General features: G+C 37.2%; 1 protein-coding gene across 2 annotated transcripts in view; it reads right to left on the bottom strand.

Annotated features, from left to right (window-relative positions):
• Positions 1-680: 680 nt before the first annotated feature.
• IP3K2 (Inositol 1,4,5-triphosphate kinase 2) overlaps positions 681-18,341 on the bottom strand; it is a 173,226-nt gene continuing 155,565 nt past the window's right edge. The window contains exons 9-10 of one of the 2 annotated variants that reach the window (XM_090386819.1): positions 7,934-8,005; positions 681-1,010 (exon numbers count right to left, since the gene is read on the bottom strand). In XM_090386819.1, the coding sequence (XP_090242945.1) occupies positions 795-1,010; positions 7,934-8,005 (288 nt within the window). In that variant the 3' untranslated portion in view covers positions 681-794. The remainder of the gene's footprint in view (positions 1,011-7,933; positions 8,006-18,341) is intronic. The other variant, XM_090386820.1, reaches the window with a different exon arrangement.

Genomic DNA, 18,341 nt, shown 5'->3' with positions numbered 1-18,341 from the left:
GTATGAAAGCTTTATTTTTATCTTTCTGTACCAGTAAAATATACAAATATAAATAATTAAAGACATTCTTTCAGTGATTTCTTCTGTTATTCGATATGATTTAACTGTCTTGTTCACTTTGTTGACAAAATAGAATTTTTTTGAAAATGTCATACACATCAAAAATTAACTCTGTATATATAATTTAAAATTCTGAAAGTAATACAAAATAAAATTATTAAAATACTATTAAAAATTTTTTTTCACATATTTGATATGGAAAATATATATATTTCATTTTATGTATCAAATAAAATACAAGAAAGAAATTTTGATGATGAGGAACCTTTCCCCTTTAGACTGCTGTATATCATACAATGACAGTACTGGTCCATTGAAGTAACATTACATTACATCTTATCTGTTTATCACAGACATTGTTCCCTTTACATATACATGACAAATAACAAATTACATGCTATTCACAGGCATGGATCATTAAGGCATATACAAATTCAATAACATGATGTATAAAGATCATTAAACATTATAAAATTTTAATAATCTGACTGACATTCATAAAAATGACACTTCATAAATTATTTAACATGCTTCACAGCATATGTGAACAATTATGGTACAATGTTATACAATAAACATTTTACAAATCTATACTGATTATAAAATTATGTGATATATATATATGTATATAAATGTATCTTTGTATTGTATAACAAAAAGAAAACAGCAGATTATATAAAACTTTTGTTAAAACTGTAATGTACAATATAATATCATTTGGAGATATAACTAGTTCATGAAGGCTGTTCAGAAAGTTCTGCTAATTCCTGAAAGATATCGATAAGACTGTGTATACCAATCAAATATCCATCTTCATGGCTACCTACAGTCCATGCAACATCGTGAAAAATCTTTAATTCCTCCGGTGCAGGCTGAGTTTTTGCAAAATCAATTAACCATATACTTGCTTTGTTCTTATCATGGACAAACAGTAAAGAGCTGCCAATCAACTGAAAAGAAAAAAATATATATTTTAAATTCATGAAAAATTAGTATTAGTTATATCAAATGAAAGTCAGACTTTTCCTGTGCCAACCAAAAAATAAACAAATATAGAATACAAAATAATAAAATATATAAAAAAATAAAATAAAATAACTTACTTATGTGTTTTCCTTCTATCAGTTCTATGTAATTCACTTAAGTAATTCATTTACAATTTAGTCTAAACTTCTTTCCATATAATTTAAATTTATGGCCACTAGTTCTAGAATAACTTATAACAATGAAAATTTCAGTTACATTCATTTTATAATCTCCTCTCAGAGCTTATAAATCTCACTCAGGTTCCCTCTGAGGTGCCTAGTTGCCAAGTTCTTTAGCCCACATATTCAAACTATTGCAATATTCAATTGATGAATTTGACGGAATGCTCAAAACATCAAAGGCAGATATTTTTGGGATATCAGAGATGTGGTGTCACACAGATATAAGGAATGCAGAAATGGAATTTGGGGAGTACAATGTGTACAGAAAAGGTAGCCAGGACAGGAAGGGAGTACGGATTATGCTATTAGTTAAGAAACACATAAAATCCAAGGAAGGGAAGCCAGTCGACATCCCTGGAGAGTGCAGTGTCAAGTCAGTTTGGTGTGACATAAGCACTGGGAGATCAAAATTGAGAGTAGAAGTGTGCTATAGGCCTAATGACTCTGATGAGTATAATAAGGAACTGTACAGGGAAATAGAGTGGGCCAGTAAATCAGAGTCTTATAATGGGGGATTTTAATTTCCCAGATATTGACTGCAATTTGTGGGTTGGACACACACACACTAGCAAGGCTTTTGTGGATTTATTGGATGATTGTTTTCTACATCAGCATATTCGGGAGGCAACTAGAGGGAGTAATACTCTTGATCTGATTATCAGTAGTGATTCTTCATGCATTAAGAATCTGCAGATAAAGGAACCACTAGGTGGCAGTGATCACAGTGTGCTGAAGTGGGATTTACTCAAAGAAGTAACTACCATCAGGGGTAAAAGGGAGGGTTTTTGCTTTCGTAAAGGCGACTATGATGGTCTGAGACAGAATTTAAATTCTATATAGTGGGACAAACTGATGATGTTACCAACAGCAAATTCAAAATGGGAAGCATTCAAAGAACTTATCGTGGAAGATACTAGGCTTTACATACCAACTACGAAATATTATTCAAGGTTTAGGCCTAAATGGATGTCAGATGAACTAATGAGACATATGGCAGAGAAGAAAAATGCATGGGATACATATAAATTAATGGGTGACATGGAAGCCTATGATAGATATAAGCTAGTCTGAAACCAAGTCACAAAGGCAGGCAAAGGCAGATTATGAGAAATCCTTGGCAAAGGATGCAAAGAAAAACAGAAAAGAGTTCTTTACTTATGTAAACTGTAGAAGGAAAGGGATGAATCAGATGGGTCCACTGGATACTGTTGGTTCAACTGTTGAGGATCCTGCTCAGGTGGCTAACAAACTAAACGAGTATTTTGCATCTACATTCACACATGAGGAGTTATTCAGGAAGGGGAATGCCAGAGGTAAAGTAAACTCTGGCAGTGAGCTGGGTTGTTATTGTTATTGGTAGTTGTTGGCGCATAGGCTTCTGTGGCCATAATGCACCTCACAAGGTTTTTGCAGTACTTTGATCCAAGCCCAAGGCGGGAATCAAACCCGCAACCTTTGGGCTGCCAGGCAGGCACTTTACCCACCCGGCTAGCCCGGTCGGCCGCAGTGAGCTGGATGATTTTGTAATAACTGAGAGGAAAGTGGGAGAAATTGTTGAGGATAAACATAAAAAAGGCAATCGGGGTGGATGGGATCTATCCAGTTATATTAAAGGAGGCAGCAAAGGAAGTAAGCAAACCCTTAGCCATAATTATGAGAGCTTCTTTGGACTCAGGGGAGGTACCCATAGACTGGAGATGTGCAAATGTACCCAAATTCACAAAGGAGGAGCAAAGGCTGACACAAGTCATTATAGACCTGTGAATTTAACTTCTGTTCCAGGAAAATAAATGGAGGCACTGGTTAAAGAAGCACTGCAGGATCATCTAGACAAGACTTCAGTTATAGCTCGGACATGGCATGGTTTTGTTAAGGGAAAGTCTTGCCTGACCAATTTGATTGGATACTATGATGCAGGGAATAACTTTGATATTATATATTTGGATCTTAGAAAGGCTTTTGATACTGTTGCACAGGGAAGACTGCTGCACAAATTGGAGCAGTGTGGCATTGAAAGAATTGCTGCTATGGATAAAGGGATAGTTCAGGGGGAGAAAACAGAGAGTGGTAATCAATGGGCACTGCTCATCGTGGACTAATGTTATTAGTGGAGTTCCTCAGGGCTGGGTCCATTGTTATTTTCTGTATTTATAAATGATATTGATGATGGTATATCAAGCTTAATGTCCAAGTTTGCAGATGATACAAAGGTTGGCAGGGCTGTTAAGGACACTACTGATGCTATGCTGCTGCTGCAACAGGATCTGGAAAGGTTGAGCAGATGGGCCAAGAGGTGGCAAATAAAGTTTAACATTGACAAATGTAAAGTACTACATATGGGAAACAGTAACACCAGAGCAACATATCAACCCTGTGGTACTACACTGACAGTGGTAGAGAATGAAAAGGACCTGGGGGTAATTGTGCAGGCAGATATGAATTTCTCTGAGCAGTGCAGACAGGCGGCAAGAGTAGTTCATGGTGTCTTGTCAGTGATATACAGGAATTTTTCTAGCAGGGATAAGGAGGTGATTATTCCCTTGTATAAGGCAATGGTCAGGCCACACCTTGAATACTGTATACAGGTCTGGAGGCCTCATTTCAAGAAGGATAAAAAGCTGCTGGAACGAGTACAGAGAAGGGCAACAAGATTAGTGAATGGAACAAAGGGTTGTTCTTACGAAGAAAGGCTTAAGTTTTGCAAATTACAGTGTCTGGAGACAAGGCACTAGCGAGGTTGTTGTTGTTGTTATTTGGTTTTTAGGAGCATTAGCAACTAAGGCCATATTGCTCCGGAGATATGCGGTGGTCATTCCGCATCCTCCGTATTTGGTGGTCATGGGCTCGAATCCCGGTCTAATCAAGAAGCATGTGCTACGCACTGCTGCTCCTGCCCACCTGACTATGGAGGCGCCACCAGTGAGGTGATCTGATAGAGGTGTATAAAGCCTTGAATGGTTTGAGCATGCTCAATGCCGATGGGATTTTTCCTCTTGCTCAGAATAATCACCTGAGAGGGCATAAATTCAAATTGAAGAAAGACAGATGTAGGAGAGATGTGTGGAAATTTGCCTTTAGCCAGCGGGTAGTTGGTTGGTGGAACAGGCTTCCATCCCTTGTGGAAGTTGATAGGCTAAATAAATTTAAGGCTCAGCTGGACAGGTATTTCGAACGAACGGAGGGGTGAAATGGGAATGTTTTTTTTTTTTTTTTTTTGGCGTAAATGGTAGGTATCAGAGATCTGATTAGCCCGATGGCAGATGGTATGTATAAGGTTCGTAAATACGATAGGCAAGACCTTACGCCAACAGCGCAAATTCATAAACTTAAGCATAGAAGCTAACTCCTTAAAGGCGAGCACACGTTCAAATGACACAACTTCCTTCGTCTTGAATCTAAGCAGCAAACAACTATCCAACGAGCAGCTGAATGTTTTATCCAACGGCATGAAATTCGCCGTTATACCATCCAAACCTCCATTCACACAGCTCGCTATGGGTATAGAAGCCAGTATTACCAACCTTCCCGAAGAAACTGCCAACGAGATCCATTTCAGGACTGCCGCAATCCTCCGCAGCACTCGAAAAACTTACTCAAACCTTAACCATCACCAGCGTGCCGCCCTATCATCTATAAGAAAAGACAACTCCATCGTCGTACTTCCTGCGGATAAAGGGCACCGGACCGTTGTGTTGGACCGATCAACCTACCGAGAGAAAGCCCTGACCCTACTACTAGACCCAAACGTATGTGAACCTCTATCTGATCCACCCATTAAGGTCTTGAAACGTCTAGAGACACATGTCAATAAACTCATCCACACATGGTTTAAAGATAAGAAGATCTCGACCACAACTCAGCGTCTTCTACGTGCTACTGGCTGCCAACTACCGCAATTCTATGGATTACCAAAGATCCACAAACCGGGTATTCCCCTCAGACCTATAGTGTCGTGCTGCAGTGACCCAATGTATGAACTGTCCAAACATATCGCGCACCTCCTCTCACCTCTTATAGGTAATACATTGCACACCGTTAAAAATAGAAGTGAATTCATCCACCTCATTAAGGACCTTTCAATCCCTGACAACACTGTCATGACATCATTTGATGTGGTTTCTTTATTCACTTCAATTCCCGTCCAACAGGCCGTGCACTGCGCCAGAAGGCTCCTCGAGAACGACTTAAGCCTCCAATCCAGGATATCACTATCCACTGATGACATCTGTACCGCCCTCAACCTATGCTTATCAAGCAGCATCTTCACTTTTGAGGATTCACTCTACCAGCAGGTACATGGCACTGCTATGGGTGCCCCTGTCAGTTCCGTAGTAGCTAACATCGCCATGGAAGATCTGGAGGAGCAGATACACCAGAACCCACCTACACCTATTACAACATGGTGTAGATACGTTGACGATATTTTTACCGTAATACCACGTGGTTCTGAAACTGCACTGCTGGAATACCTCAACTCCCTATCTAATTTCATCGAGTTTACCATAGAATCAGAGGTGAACGGTACGCTCCCGTTCCTGGACTTCGAAGTGCATCGCGTAGGCCCAGATCTAGAGACCTTAGTATACCGCAAACCCATGTGGTGCGGTCAATTCACTAACTACAGGTCCGGCCACGCACCAAGCCATCTCAATAGCACTGCCCGCACCCTATTCTCCAGGGCTTGGAGCCATTCCAGCATCAACACAATTAGGCGTAACGAGATCTCCCGTGTGAAGGCAGACCTAACCAAATGTGGTTATCCATCCCATGTACTAAGCAGATGCCTATTACAGGCAGAAGAACTCACATCCAGCCCAAGACCACCGAACCAAGTTGGTATATCGTCCGCCTACATTCCCTATTATCCAGGCATGTCAGGACGGATCTCGAAGGTCCTTGGAAGTTACAACATCAAATGTGTGCAATTACCCTGCAGGAACCTACGTTCACTTGTCTCCAGCGTGAAGACCCCTGTCACACCTATCTTACGCAGCAATGTGGTATATCGCATCACCTGTAGAGACTGTAACAGTTGCTACATAGGAGAAACATCAAGGCGTCTCCAGGATCGCCTCATGGAACACAACAGAACAATCTGGCTTGCCAAAACTGACCAGTCCGCGGTCGCGGAACATTTTTGGGCCGCCAACCACAATCTTGACCCCAAACGCGACTTTGAAATAGTAGACCACTCACGGCACTCTCGCCACCGCCTATGGCTAGAGTCACTCAACATAGTAAGCAATCCAAAGGCATTAAATCGCCAGAAAGGCATACGTCTACATCCCATCCTGGAGACAACCGTTTTATTGCTGGATGATCAGTGGCATAGAAAGCAGCACACGTCCACGCAACAACAATGACGCATGATTAACGTGCCTCACTCAGCTCGTTGTATTGTATTTAATTTTGTATTTAATTTGTTAGTTGACAAAGGGACACGCATCCCGAAAGCTACTGATTTTTTGTTAATATATTTGTATAACTGGTTTATAACTAACTTAAGTGTATATTAAATTTTATAATTGTATTGTATGCTAGGTTAAATGTATGAGGACAGATTTGTTTCAATTCTGCCCAAATGAATAGGTTTATCTACTTACCTGTCCACCTACTTAATTGTAATATATTTAGTATTATTCATTATTTTTTAAATTTATGTATTCTTTTGATTAGTAAAAAGTGATTTTATTTAAAATGGTGACTGAGTTTACAAAATTTTTTTAGTACAAAGTATTTCCATAATGCCTGTTGATATGTGGGGGCCACAAAGTGTTTAGGTTTTAAAGGGTGCCTTTATTCTCAAAAAGGCTGGGAACCACTGCCCTAGTATAGATGTTATGAGGTGTATTAAAAAATCTGTTTGGGAACTTTTTACATATAAATTTTGCAACAATTTTGGAAGAATAAGGCCACAATGAGAAGCTCTTCTAGCTCTTCCTCATTCATACTGAATGTAGAAACATCAGGTAAAAAGAAATGTAGCGCTCATTTTCCTTACTTAACAAATTTGCTTCTTTTTAACTCAATATATGTAAAATCAGGTACTTGGGCAGGCAGATCTAAAATAATGAAGCCGTGATTATGCTTTTATAACTGAAGTGAAATTTATTGAGACAACACAATTTTCATTAAAATAATTAAATTCATATTCTTCTTTTCTTGATGCATATGTGCACACACAATAAGTAGTTTTAATTTGGGGACTGCTTTAAGGCGATAGTGGAATCTGCAGAAAATATAATCTTGGATAGGGAAGTCCCTTCTCTTTATTAATTTTTTTATTTAAATAACTAAAGGCCTTACAAATTTTATAGTGGTACAAAATTTATTCATATTAACAAAAGCAGAAAAAAAGTTTGGAAAGATTAAATTAAAACCAAAAATATTAAATGCCAAATGTATCAATACAAAAAAAAAAAAAAAAAAAAATTTAATTCTTTGCATGTCTAATGCTCAAATATGTGGTGGGAGCCCTGAACAGTTAACTATTTTGCCTATTGCATAAAGTAACCCTGCATGTAATAATTAGGCAGGTTTTAATGTTATTTAACTAACAACACATATAGTAAAGAAATAATATAAAACTACCCACAAGCAACAAACAGTTGCTTAACTATAATAACAACAGAAAAAACTTCAATGGCATCTTAAAATTTACTTACCTCGTGGCTGGCAAAAAACTCTGAGATTTTTAACGATGACTCAATTGCTTTTAGCCTCTCCAAATAAAGAATCTGCAAGTTAAAAACCATCATTGATTTTTATTTAAAGACTAGACTTTAAAGTGGACAATTTATTAAGGATCACCATTTTCCACAAGGATATCAAACATATCACTGCTTGCTAATATCATGTGTCTAGCTGTGTTTATAGGCTTGCGACAGACATCTTCCGCAGGCACCCAAGTTATATTTGTTACATTTAAATAAGCAAGCAATGCAACCTAACTGATTTGAAGGAGGAATGATAGTAGGAGCTGGGTGGAGACATGCCAGAATCAGATTCTGGTCATGATAGTTTGTTTGCACACAATGGCATACAAAGTGAACCATGATCAACTTGCAGCTCAGAAAAGAAACTGTCAATGTAAATCGTGTGGCTCAAAACAATTGGTTGATGTTCAAAGATTTTTTTTTTTTTTTTTTTCTATTTCTTGTGTGAAGGCAATCCCACTGCTGTGTACAGTACCTCCACAATATGTAGAGGTACTGTACACAGCAAAGTTGATCAGTGAAGTCAGGAATGTATGTGGTCTTTGGTTGTGTTGTTTGTGTTAAATGATCAGCCTTCTTAGCCCAGTGTGATAAGAATATACTGGCACACAGATAGCTGCTACTCTGCTCAAATAACATTTCAGCACAGCCAGGAATTACAGCAACAGCTGCCTCAATGCCTGGCACATCAGGTTCTCCCTGACAGTAAGTGGTTTTGTCACATTTCTGAGATGACTGTGTTCAACTCTTATCGCATACTGGAGGAATTCTTAAAAGTCTCTTCAACTGAGGATTTTAATACCAAGGCTATAATATATACCATTACTAACTGCACATGACAGAAACAAGAATCTGCAGTAAGTTAAGTATTTACCAAGAATGAACACTGAAGAAATAAAAAAAAGACCTGTCTGATTCAATGAATGCAAATTACAAATGCATCATGAAAATTAGGGCACACCACAGTATGGAGAAAACAACATGGCTCCATTGTGTTTGGGGGAGATACTGTAGGTCAGTGTGTGTGTATGGTGGGAGGACACATTTGTTGTTGAAAGACACTGACATCTGCCTATACTAATGGCAGTCCACAGATGGGCTGCAGCCTAGGTAGTGGCCTTTAGCATTAATGGAATCTTAAATGTAATGTAATGCCTTGGCCATATTATATCAACATTAATTGTCTTAACTTATTAAAATATTATACTAATGACAGTATGGGCATCAGCCTATTTCTATGGCTCACATCACCAGATCTCATTTGTCAGATGAGGCTGAAAGGACTATTATGTGTATTGACCAGTTTCTCTTTACTATTCATTCTGCATGACAGAATGTATTAAAGAATATTATCATCTTATGGAGTCCATGCTAAAGTGAATGAGGACTTAGTACAGTGGCTTTCAACCAAGGTTCCGCGACAGCTTAGGGTGCTGCAACATTCCAGGTGTGCCACGTAATTTGGGTTTAAGTTACTTAAACCTATTTTTAAGTACTTCTTTCATTATAAAAAGGTGCATCCTTATATTTATATTATAATAAATATCATATAACATTTTTTTTAAATATTATATATATATATATATATATATATATATAAATACACATAATATATACATATATATGTGTATATATAGAGAGAATCGGATTTAAGAGGTAGAAAATTGAGTAGGGGTGCCACAAAATAAAATAAATTACTCAAGGGTGCCATTATTAAAAAAGGTAGAAAACCACTGACTTAGTATCATCAGAATGGTGTTCCAAAAAAGCTGTTTACCAACTGTACATTACTTATATTTTATACCAATCTATGATATAAATCTATCCTTTTATAAACTAACAAAATAATCCAATTAAACAATTAATACAAACAAAAATTTTAAATGAATTATTTTAAACACTGCTTAAGAGAGTTATGAATACCTCTTTATCATTTGTTTTAAGTACCGTTTTAAATCCATCCTTTATTTAAAAACTGGACAAAATCTTAACATAAGTCCTAATACTCTATTAATCTTAGTCCATTCCGCTTTGAGAATTAATTTAGAATAAAATATAAAGTTATAGAATTCTTATAGTACCGTGATAATAGACTAAATATAAAAATAGCGAAATGCTTAAAGTGCGGTACTCACCTTGAATATAATCTGCAATAGTTTTATGAAAAAACTGATGGCTAAATATAAGGTGGAATGGTTAAGTTAATGCATTAAGATGGGATGAGATTTAATTTAACGGAATTTTAAAATAACCACAAGGAAGCAGAAGTGCACTACTCCGTCCCTGGTTGTCATAAAGTAGAAAATAGTTAATCTGGAACATAAAAGAATTAATATTGCCAATAGTCGTGACAACAGACTTTCGTTAAGTTATAACGTCTTCAGTTAGCGGTGTTAAATGAGAAGTAACGCGTGCTGTATTTTAAGGAATTTTCTATACTCTCGTTCGTGATGCTCTTTGGGACACGTGGGAATCTCAGATGTGAGAGATTCCAAGCCGAGGAAAGGTGAAAGGGAAGTTTTGCGTTTAGGATGTTGAGATTAGTGTTGTGTCGAAACCATTCGATAATGAGGGCTTCATATTGAAGAATTTTGTGGCTGGTTTTAAGTCTTATAATGGTGATAGCGGAGTCAATTAAACGAGTGTGATTGTGGGTTTGGGCATGAATTGTGAGTTCTGTACAAGCTTGTCCCGATCTAAGACTATTATAGTGGTAGTATGCGCGAGTGTTGGAGGTTTTGGTAGAACCAAACTTGGTAGTAGTACTACCAATATAACAGGCATCACAGTTTGGTTGACATTTAATCAAGTAAATTGTATTGTTCAAATCGTTGGTTGAGTATTTGTGTGTATCTTTCTAAGTGTTGAATAAGGATCTGAGTTTATTATAAGCTGAAAAAAATAAGGGAGATATCAGTACCTGTAAACACATGGTGGAATTGTACGGCAAATTCATTATGGTATGGGAGGATGATGCGTATATTTGCATTGGTGGTGGGTTTTGGTGGATTGTTAATTTTACTTTTGGCGGTGGAAATAGTGTGTTGAATGAGTTGGGTTGGGTAGTTCCTAGCTGTAAATTTTTCTGTGAGGTATTGAAGTTCATTGGTTAAGTCATTTTGTGAGGTGCTATATTTGAGGGCATTATGTATTTGGTTGTATAAAACCGCTTTTTTTGTACCGAGGGGGTGGTGCGAAGCAAAATGTAGGTATTTGCCTGTATGACTATTTTTTTCTGAAAATCTTTGTGCCTAATTTGGTACCTGTTTTTAAAAGAGTGAGGTTGAGAAAATTAATTTGGTTGTTAATTCGGTTTAGAATATGGCTTCAACTATGCCATAAAAGATCAACACTATCCCATCAAGGACTGTATAATAGAACTCCAATCTAAACTAGAACATCATCCCGACAAATGGTGAATAATACACCAAACCAATAGCATAATAAACTCTGAGCATTCCTCCCAATCTAATATTAAAAAGCAACAACTTCTAGATATACAAAAATAAGCAAAATTTCAGATGTTATTATACAAAAAGCGGATAAAGGTGACACAATTGTCATCATAGACAAAAATACTTACACTCAGAAAATGGAACAAATTTTAGCCGACCAAAACACACATAAAATTGATAACGATCATAATATCACCAAATTTAAAAATAAACTAGATTTAATCTTAAGAAAACTCAGACAAAATAAAGAAATCAATTTATACACACTGCAACAGATAGGAATCCACAACAACATCCTTCCTCACATGTTTGGCATCACCAAACTACACAAACCTGGCCACCCATTAAGACCAATTATCTCTTTCAGTAAGTCAGCTTTTGCAAATCTATCCACCTACTTAGTTAAAATGATATCCCCTCTTACCAGGTTCTCAGAATTCAAAATCAGCAACACCAATCAGACCTTTCAGAAAATAAGCAATACTACAATTTCTGATGGAGATATCCTACCATCATTTGACGTAATATCTCTATATACTAACGTGCATATCCCATACACTTTACAGGCTTTACGGAAATTCTTAACAACAGATAACACTTTGACTAAACGTACCTCTCTTTCTATTAATAACATCCTTGAACTCACTTCACTTTTACTAGCCGCCCGATATTTCAGATTCAATAATAAAATTTTCCAACAAATATTTGGTTTACCCATGGGTTTAGGTATCTCCGCCCCCCCCATCAGAAATTTACCCAGCCACAATAGAGAACCAAATCCTACAACCCTTCCCCCCAGAAATAAAATTATACACTCGTTACGCTGATGACATACTCATAATAGGCAATAGGGCCACTATAGACAATCTCTTTTTAAAATTTAATTCAATAAATGATAGGTTAAAACTCACTCTTGAAATTGAAACCAACAACCAAATTAATTTTCTCAACCTCACTGTTTACAAAACAGGTACCAAACTAGGCACAAAGATTTTCAGAAAAAATACACATACAGGCAAATACCTACATTTTGCTTCGCACCACACTCTGTACAAAAAAACCGGTTTTATACAACCAAATACATAATGCCCTCAAATATAGCACCTCACAAAATGACTTAACCAATGAACTTCAATACCTCACAGAAAAATTTACAGCTAGGAACTACCCAACCCAACTCATTCAACACACTATTTCCACTGCCAAAAGTAAAATTAACAATCCACCAAAACCCACCACCAACGCAAATATACGCATCATCCTCCCATACCATAATGAACTTGCCGGACAATTCCGCCATGTGTTTACAGGTACTGATATCTCCCTTATTTTTTCAGCTTATAATAAACTCGGATCCTTATTCAACACTTACAAAGATACACACAAATACCCAACCAACGATTTGAACAATATAATTTACTTGATTAAATGTCAACCAAACTGTGATGCCTGTTATATTGGTAGTACTACTACCAAGTTTGGTTCTACCAAAACCTACAACACTCGCGCATACTACCACTATAATAGTCTTAGATCGGGACAAGCTAGTACAGAACTCACAATTCATGCCCAAACCCACAATCACACTCGTTTAATTGACTCCGCTATCACCATTATAAGACTTAAAACCAGCCACAAAATTCTTCAATATGAAGCCCTCATTATCGAATGGTTTCGACACAACACTAATCTCAACATCCTAAACGCAAAACTTCCCTTTCACCTTTCCTCGGCTTGGAATCTCTCACATCTGAGATTCCCACGTGTCCCAAAGAGCATCACGAGAGTATAGAAAATTCCTTAAAATACAGCACGCGTTACTTCTCATTTAACACCGCCAACTGAAGACGTTATAACTTAACGAAAGTCTGTTGTCACGACTATTGGCAATATCAATTCTTTTATGTTCCAGATTAACTATTTTCTACTTCATGACAACCAGGGACGGAGTAGTGCACTTCTGCTTCCTTGCGCTTATTTTAAAATTCCGTTAAATTAAATCTCATCCCACCTTAATGCATTAACTTAACCATTCCACCTTATATTTAGCCATCAGTCTTTTCATAAAACTATTGCAGATTATATTCAAGGTGAGTACTGCACTTTAAGCATTTCGCCATTTTTATATTTAGTTTGGAATAAAATTTAATTCTGAATTAACATTTGTTTCCACCAAACAAATTTTACTGATTCATGTTTCAAAAACTTACATTAACCTTTCTTTGTATAATTAACTCTTATCTTTTTGTAAACAACTATTAAATGTTAAATTTTGTATCTTTGGATCTCTTTGTATATATTACAGAACCAAAAAAAATCCAGGTCTGAAAATGGATTTCGACACAGAAATCCAAAACTTAGCCAATTTATTTGGTTGTTGGGATTGTCTGGGTCTGTTGTAATAACTGTCCTCTTGTTCCAATAAACTACACTGATGAACCAAAACATTATGACCACCTACCTAATATGACATTGGTCCTCCGCATGCAGCCAAAACAGCTCGTACCCAGAGATGCATGGACGCTACAAGATTTCTAAATGTCTTATGGTATCTGGTACCAACATGCAACCAGCAGATCGTTTCATCTCCTGTAAGGTCCATGGTTTACACGGCGCAGATCGGAGTTGCTGTTCCAACACAAACCAAAGATGCTCGATGGGATTGATGTCTGGGGAATTTGGAGGCCGGGGCAATATCTAGAAGTCTTCCTCATGTTCCGCAAACCAGTCTCAAATAATCCGGGCAATGTGGCATGGCGTAGTATCCTGCTGAAAAACAGCACCACCAGAGGGGAAAACCATTGCCATGAAAGGGTTAGTTAGTTAGTTATTTTTGGTTTTTAGGAGCATTAGCAACTAAGGCCATATTGCTCCGGGATATGCGGTGGTCATTCTCTGACCTTTCCACATCCTCCGTATTTGGTGGTGACGGGCTCGAACCCCGGTCTAATCAAGAAGCATGTGCTATGCACTGCTGCTCCTTCCCACCTGGCTACGGAGGCGCCGCCATGAAAGGGTGTACCTGGTCAGCAATGATGTTTAGATAGGTGGTAGACATCAGAGTTCCCGGCATATGGATGACTGGACCCAGGGTATCCCGGCAGAACATCACCCAAAGCAACGACACCACCACCACCAGCTTGTTTTCGTCCCATGGTGCATCCAGGCACCATCACTTCCCCAGATAAACGATGCACCCATACCCAGCCATCCACATGGTGCAACAGGAAACGTGATTCATTGGACCAGACAACCTTCTTCCAATCACTCAAGGTCCAGTTTCGATGTGCGCATGCCCATTGTAGGCACTGTCGCCAGTGAACCATAGTTATCATGGGCACTCGGAGCAGCATGCGGCTATGCAGCCCCATTTTCAGCAGGTTTCGACGTACTGTGTGTTGTGACACATTACTCCCATCAGCAGCATTCCGATTACTGGCAAGTTGCACCACAGTCGCCCATCTGTTGCCACATACCATCCGGGAGAGCCTTTGCTCACCTCGAGCATCAATGAGCTATGGTCGTCCAGCACTTCGTCAGTGGTTTGTGGGTTTTCCCTCCCCGGACCACTTTCGGTAGGTACTAACCACTGCTCACCATGAGCACCCCACAAACCATGCCGTTTCAGATATGCTCTGACCCAGTAATCTGGCTATTACAGTTTGGCCTTTGTCAAACTCGCTTAAGTCCGCTGCCTTTCCCATCTGAAGAACAAGAGTAACACTGATTAACAGAGATCAGTAATAACAACTCATTGGTCATAATGTTTTGGCTCATCGGAGTAATTAAATACTTCATGCAGTAAAGCATCTTTACTAAACCTACTCCATGTAATGTCCTTCTCAAGTTTAATTTAACTCCCAGTTATACCTTGGTATACTTCTGGTATCCCATCCCTAACGGTCGAAAAGCATTGTCAGCTTCAGGAAGGAAAATCGTTTTGAAAATGTTCGTTAAATTCTTTAATTAATTTTCATAGTGTTAAATTAATTTTTAATTTTGTTAAATTGGTTTTTAATTTTTATTTTTTACTGTAATGGTTTTTTCATTTTTTCGTTTTAATTTCTGGAGGATATCATATGGAAGTCTTCTACGTACTATATTGAGGTAAACTCCTCTTATTATTTTACAAATATTGATATCAACGTAGAACGTATTGAGCGTTGCAGCTCTGAGTCATACTATCTAATATTGTAGTATATATTATTAATTATAATATAATTAATATAATTAATAACTACATTATTAATTATATTAAATGTTCAAGCTTTTACTTGTTTTGTTGCTGATTTTATAAACGATCGATATAACATCCTTCTGATACAGCGACCGTTTTTTTTTTCATTCCTCTGTGGGAGCTCAACTGTATTGTTATATGTTTCTAAAAATTGCATATTTCAACCATCAGTACTGAATACAATTAAAAGTGAGTTTAAACCCTGATTTTCCTAAGAAATTGTTACAGGTATATAATAATTAACATGATATGTTTGTCTGCAATCATTTCATTATTAACAGAAAAAGCATTTTAAGAATATTTTTATTTATTTATTTTTTTTACAATAAATTAATGCAGTTTACCCAAAGGTTGAGGCTGTGAACAAAGAGTATCAAATAGTAACAGTAACTAGTTTCTAGGCAATATGCAATAATTGATCAATTGATCAACACGGGTCTGGAGGCCTCCTTTTAGGAGGGATGTAGAGCTGCTAGAACGAGTACAGAGAAGGGCAATGAGATTGGTGGGGGAAACGAAACGGATATTCTTACCATGAAAGGCTTCAGTTCTGCAAATTGCAGTGTCTGGAGACTAGGCACCTGTGAGGTGATCTGATTGAGGTATTTTAAGGTTTTGAATGGATTGAGCAAGCTCAATGCTGATAGGATTCTTCCTCTTGCTCAGACTGCGCACACACAAGGGTGTACAAATTCAAATTGAGGAAAGACGGTTGCAGAATAGATGTGCAGAAGTTTGCATTTAGCCAATGTGTGGTTGACTGTTGGAACAAACTTCCATCCATTGTTGTCGAAGTTGATAGCTTAAATAAATTCAAGGAAGAACTAGAAAAACTACTGGGAGAGATATTTTTTGGCTGATACTGTACAAGCTTGCTTTCTTGCATCATTTGCAACTCCTAATGCTCATGCTAAATATCAGATTTTTCCAATATGAAAAAAAAAAATAATAATAAATAAGATTTTAAAGATGTAGTTAATGAGGGATGAACAATACATGCACAGATTACATTACTCTGCATTACGGAAAGGTCAGAGAAAGACCACCGCATATCCCCGGAACAATATGGCCTTAGTTGCTAATGTTCCTAAAAACCAAATAACAACAACTTGGCATTATGAGAACATAATTTTTTAAAATTATGTTATCACAACAAATGAAATCAGTGATGCTTTACCAGTTTCCTACAGTCCTACAAATAAAAAAAGATCTCTGACCTTGAATTCTGAATGGTCTGGAGGAAGAGAGATGTTTACAGATTGGTGTGTATGTTAGAACCTCATGACAATCCATTTTCTGCGTCATGCTGGGTACCTAGGAGGAAGGAGGGAGTCCTTGAAAGGTGATGTCATTTCTGAATGTTTGGTTAAAGGGAGAACCTACATGTACTGCTTGCCTAGTGTTCTGCACCTCACATTCTGTGTAACTGTTAATGGAAGTAGGGCTGCTGTTTATTAGGGAAGAGTTTCTGGTTGTGTAGTCAGATGCCCATTTCATGTGGAATAGAATAAGCTATGTTGGGGGATGGAAATTCTGACTATGTTCCTATTGACTAACTTGTTGAAATCCAAAATTTATCCAAAAAGTCTCTCTTCTTGTGGTGGTGTAAAATATTCAAAACTTCAAGGTTGGATAAATTAAAGCCACACTCTTTTGTAATTGTGTGTGGTATGTCACATCACTAGGTTCAATTCATTATTCTGTGATGCTGTTACCTCAAATTTTTCCCCCCTAAATTGTAATTCTGTGATCTTGCCACTGCTTCCATCTAATAAATATTTATTTTTCTTACAACTCTAATTTTTGATCAATTCTTTTATTTCTTACTCAGCTCTTAGCTCCATAAGACAAAACATGCTTTAAAATGGTTATAAACAGCTAATGTTCTGTGTGAAATTTTGTTTTTTGGCTCTCTTTTGTTCGAAAAGAACTTGTTTAACTGGCTTCTTACACTTCCTGCTTTACTTATTCTGTTGTTAATTTTCATCTAATCTATCTTCAATAAAAACTGTTCTTAGATATGAAAAATTGTTAACTTGTTTCAATTTTTGGTTATTAGTCTACAATCTAAATTTTGACTCTCCCAACTTCCATAACTTCTGTTTTTGTGCAATTAATTTGCATTCTAAATTCTCTACAAATTTTATCTATTTTATTCAGAAATTCCTGAATGTTCTGGAAGCTACTATTTAACAACACAATATCATCCACATACAATAATTTTTCCATCCTCTATGCTGAAATCCATTAGTAAATTGCATTTGCATTAAGGTACACTCCTGCCTTGCACCAAGTTTAACCATAAACTATTTTCCAATTCTTCCTTCAATCATCACTGCTGAATTTCCATTTTTACACAAACTTTTTATTCTTCATAACATATTATCCCCGATGCCATTTTTTTTTTTTTTTTTATTTGAAAGAGAAGATTTCTAGGTATTTTATCATGTGGCTTTTCAAGATCAACAACATGGGTTCTGTTATATTCTCCCAACTTTTCTGTAACATGACTGCTCATGTTACAGAAAACAAGACTGTTATTTTTTAAGACTGAATTCAGTGGACTCGATAAGACTTGACTTCTAACCTCTTATCTAAGATACTTGCACAGATTTTACATGGTATGCTAAGGAGTAAAATTCTCTGTAATTTCCATATTCAGCCC

Source organism: Mastigoproctus giganteus, chromosome 12 (assembly GCF_048544385.1).
Source record: "Mastigoproctus giganteus isolate SK-2022 chromosome 12, ASM4854438v1, whole genome shotgun sequence".
In the NCBI taxonomy this organism is placed as follows: domain Eukaryota; kingdom Metazoa; phylum Arthropoda; class Arachnida; order Uropygi; family Thelyphonidae; genus Mastigoproctus; species Mastigoproctus giganteus.
Note: the sequence above shows the minus strand (reverse complement) of the source record. Positions and strands in the feature narration are given on the sequence as shown.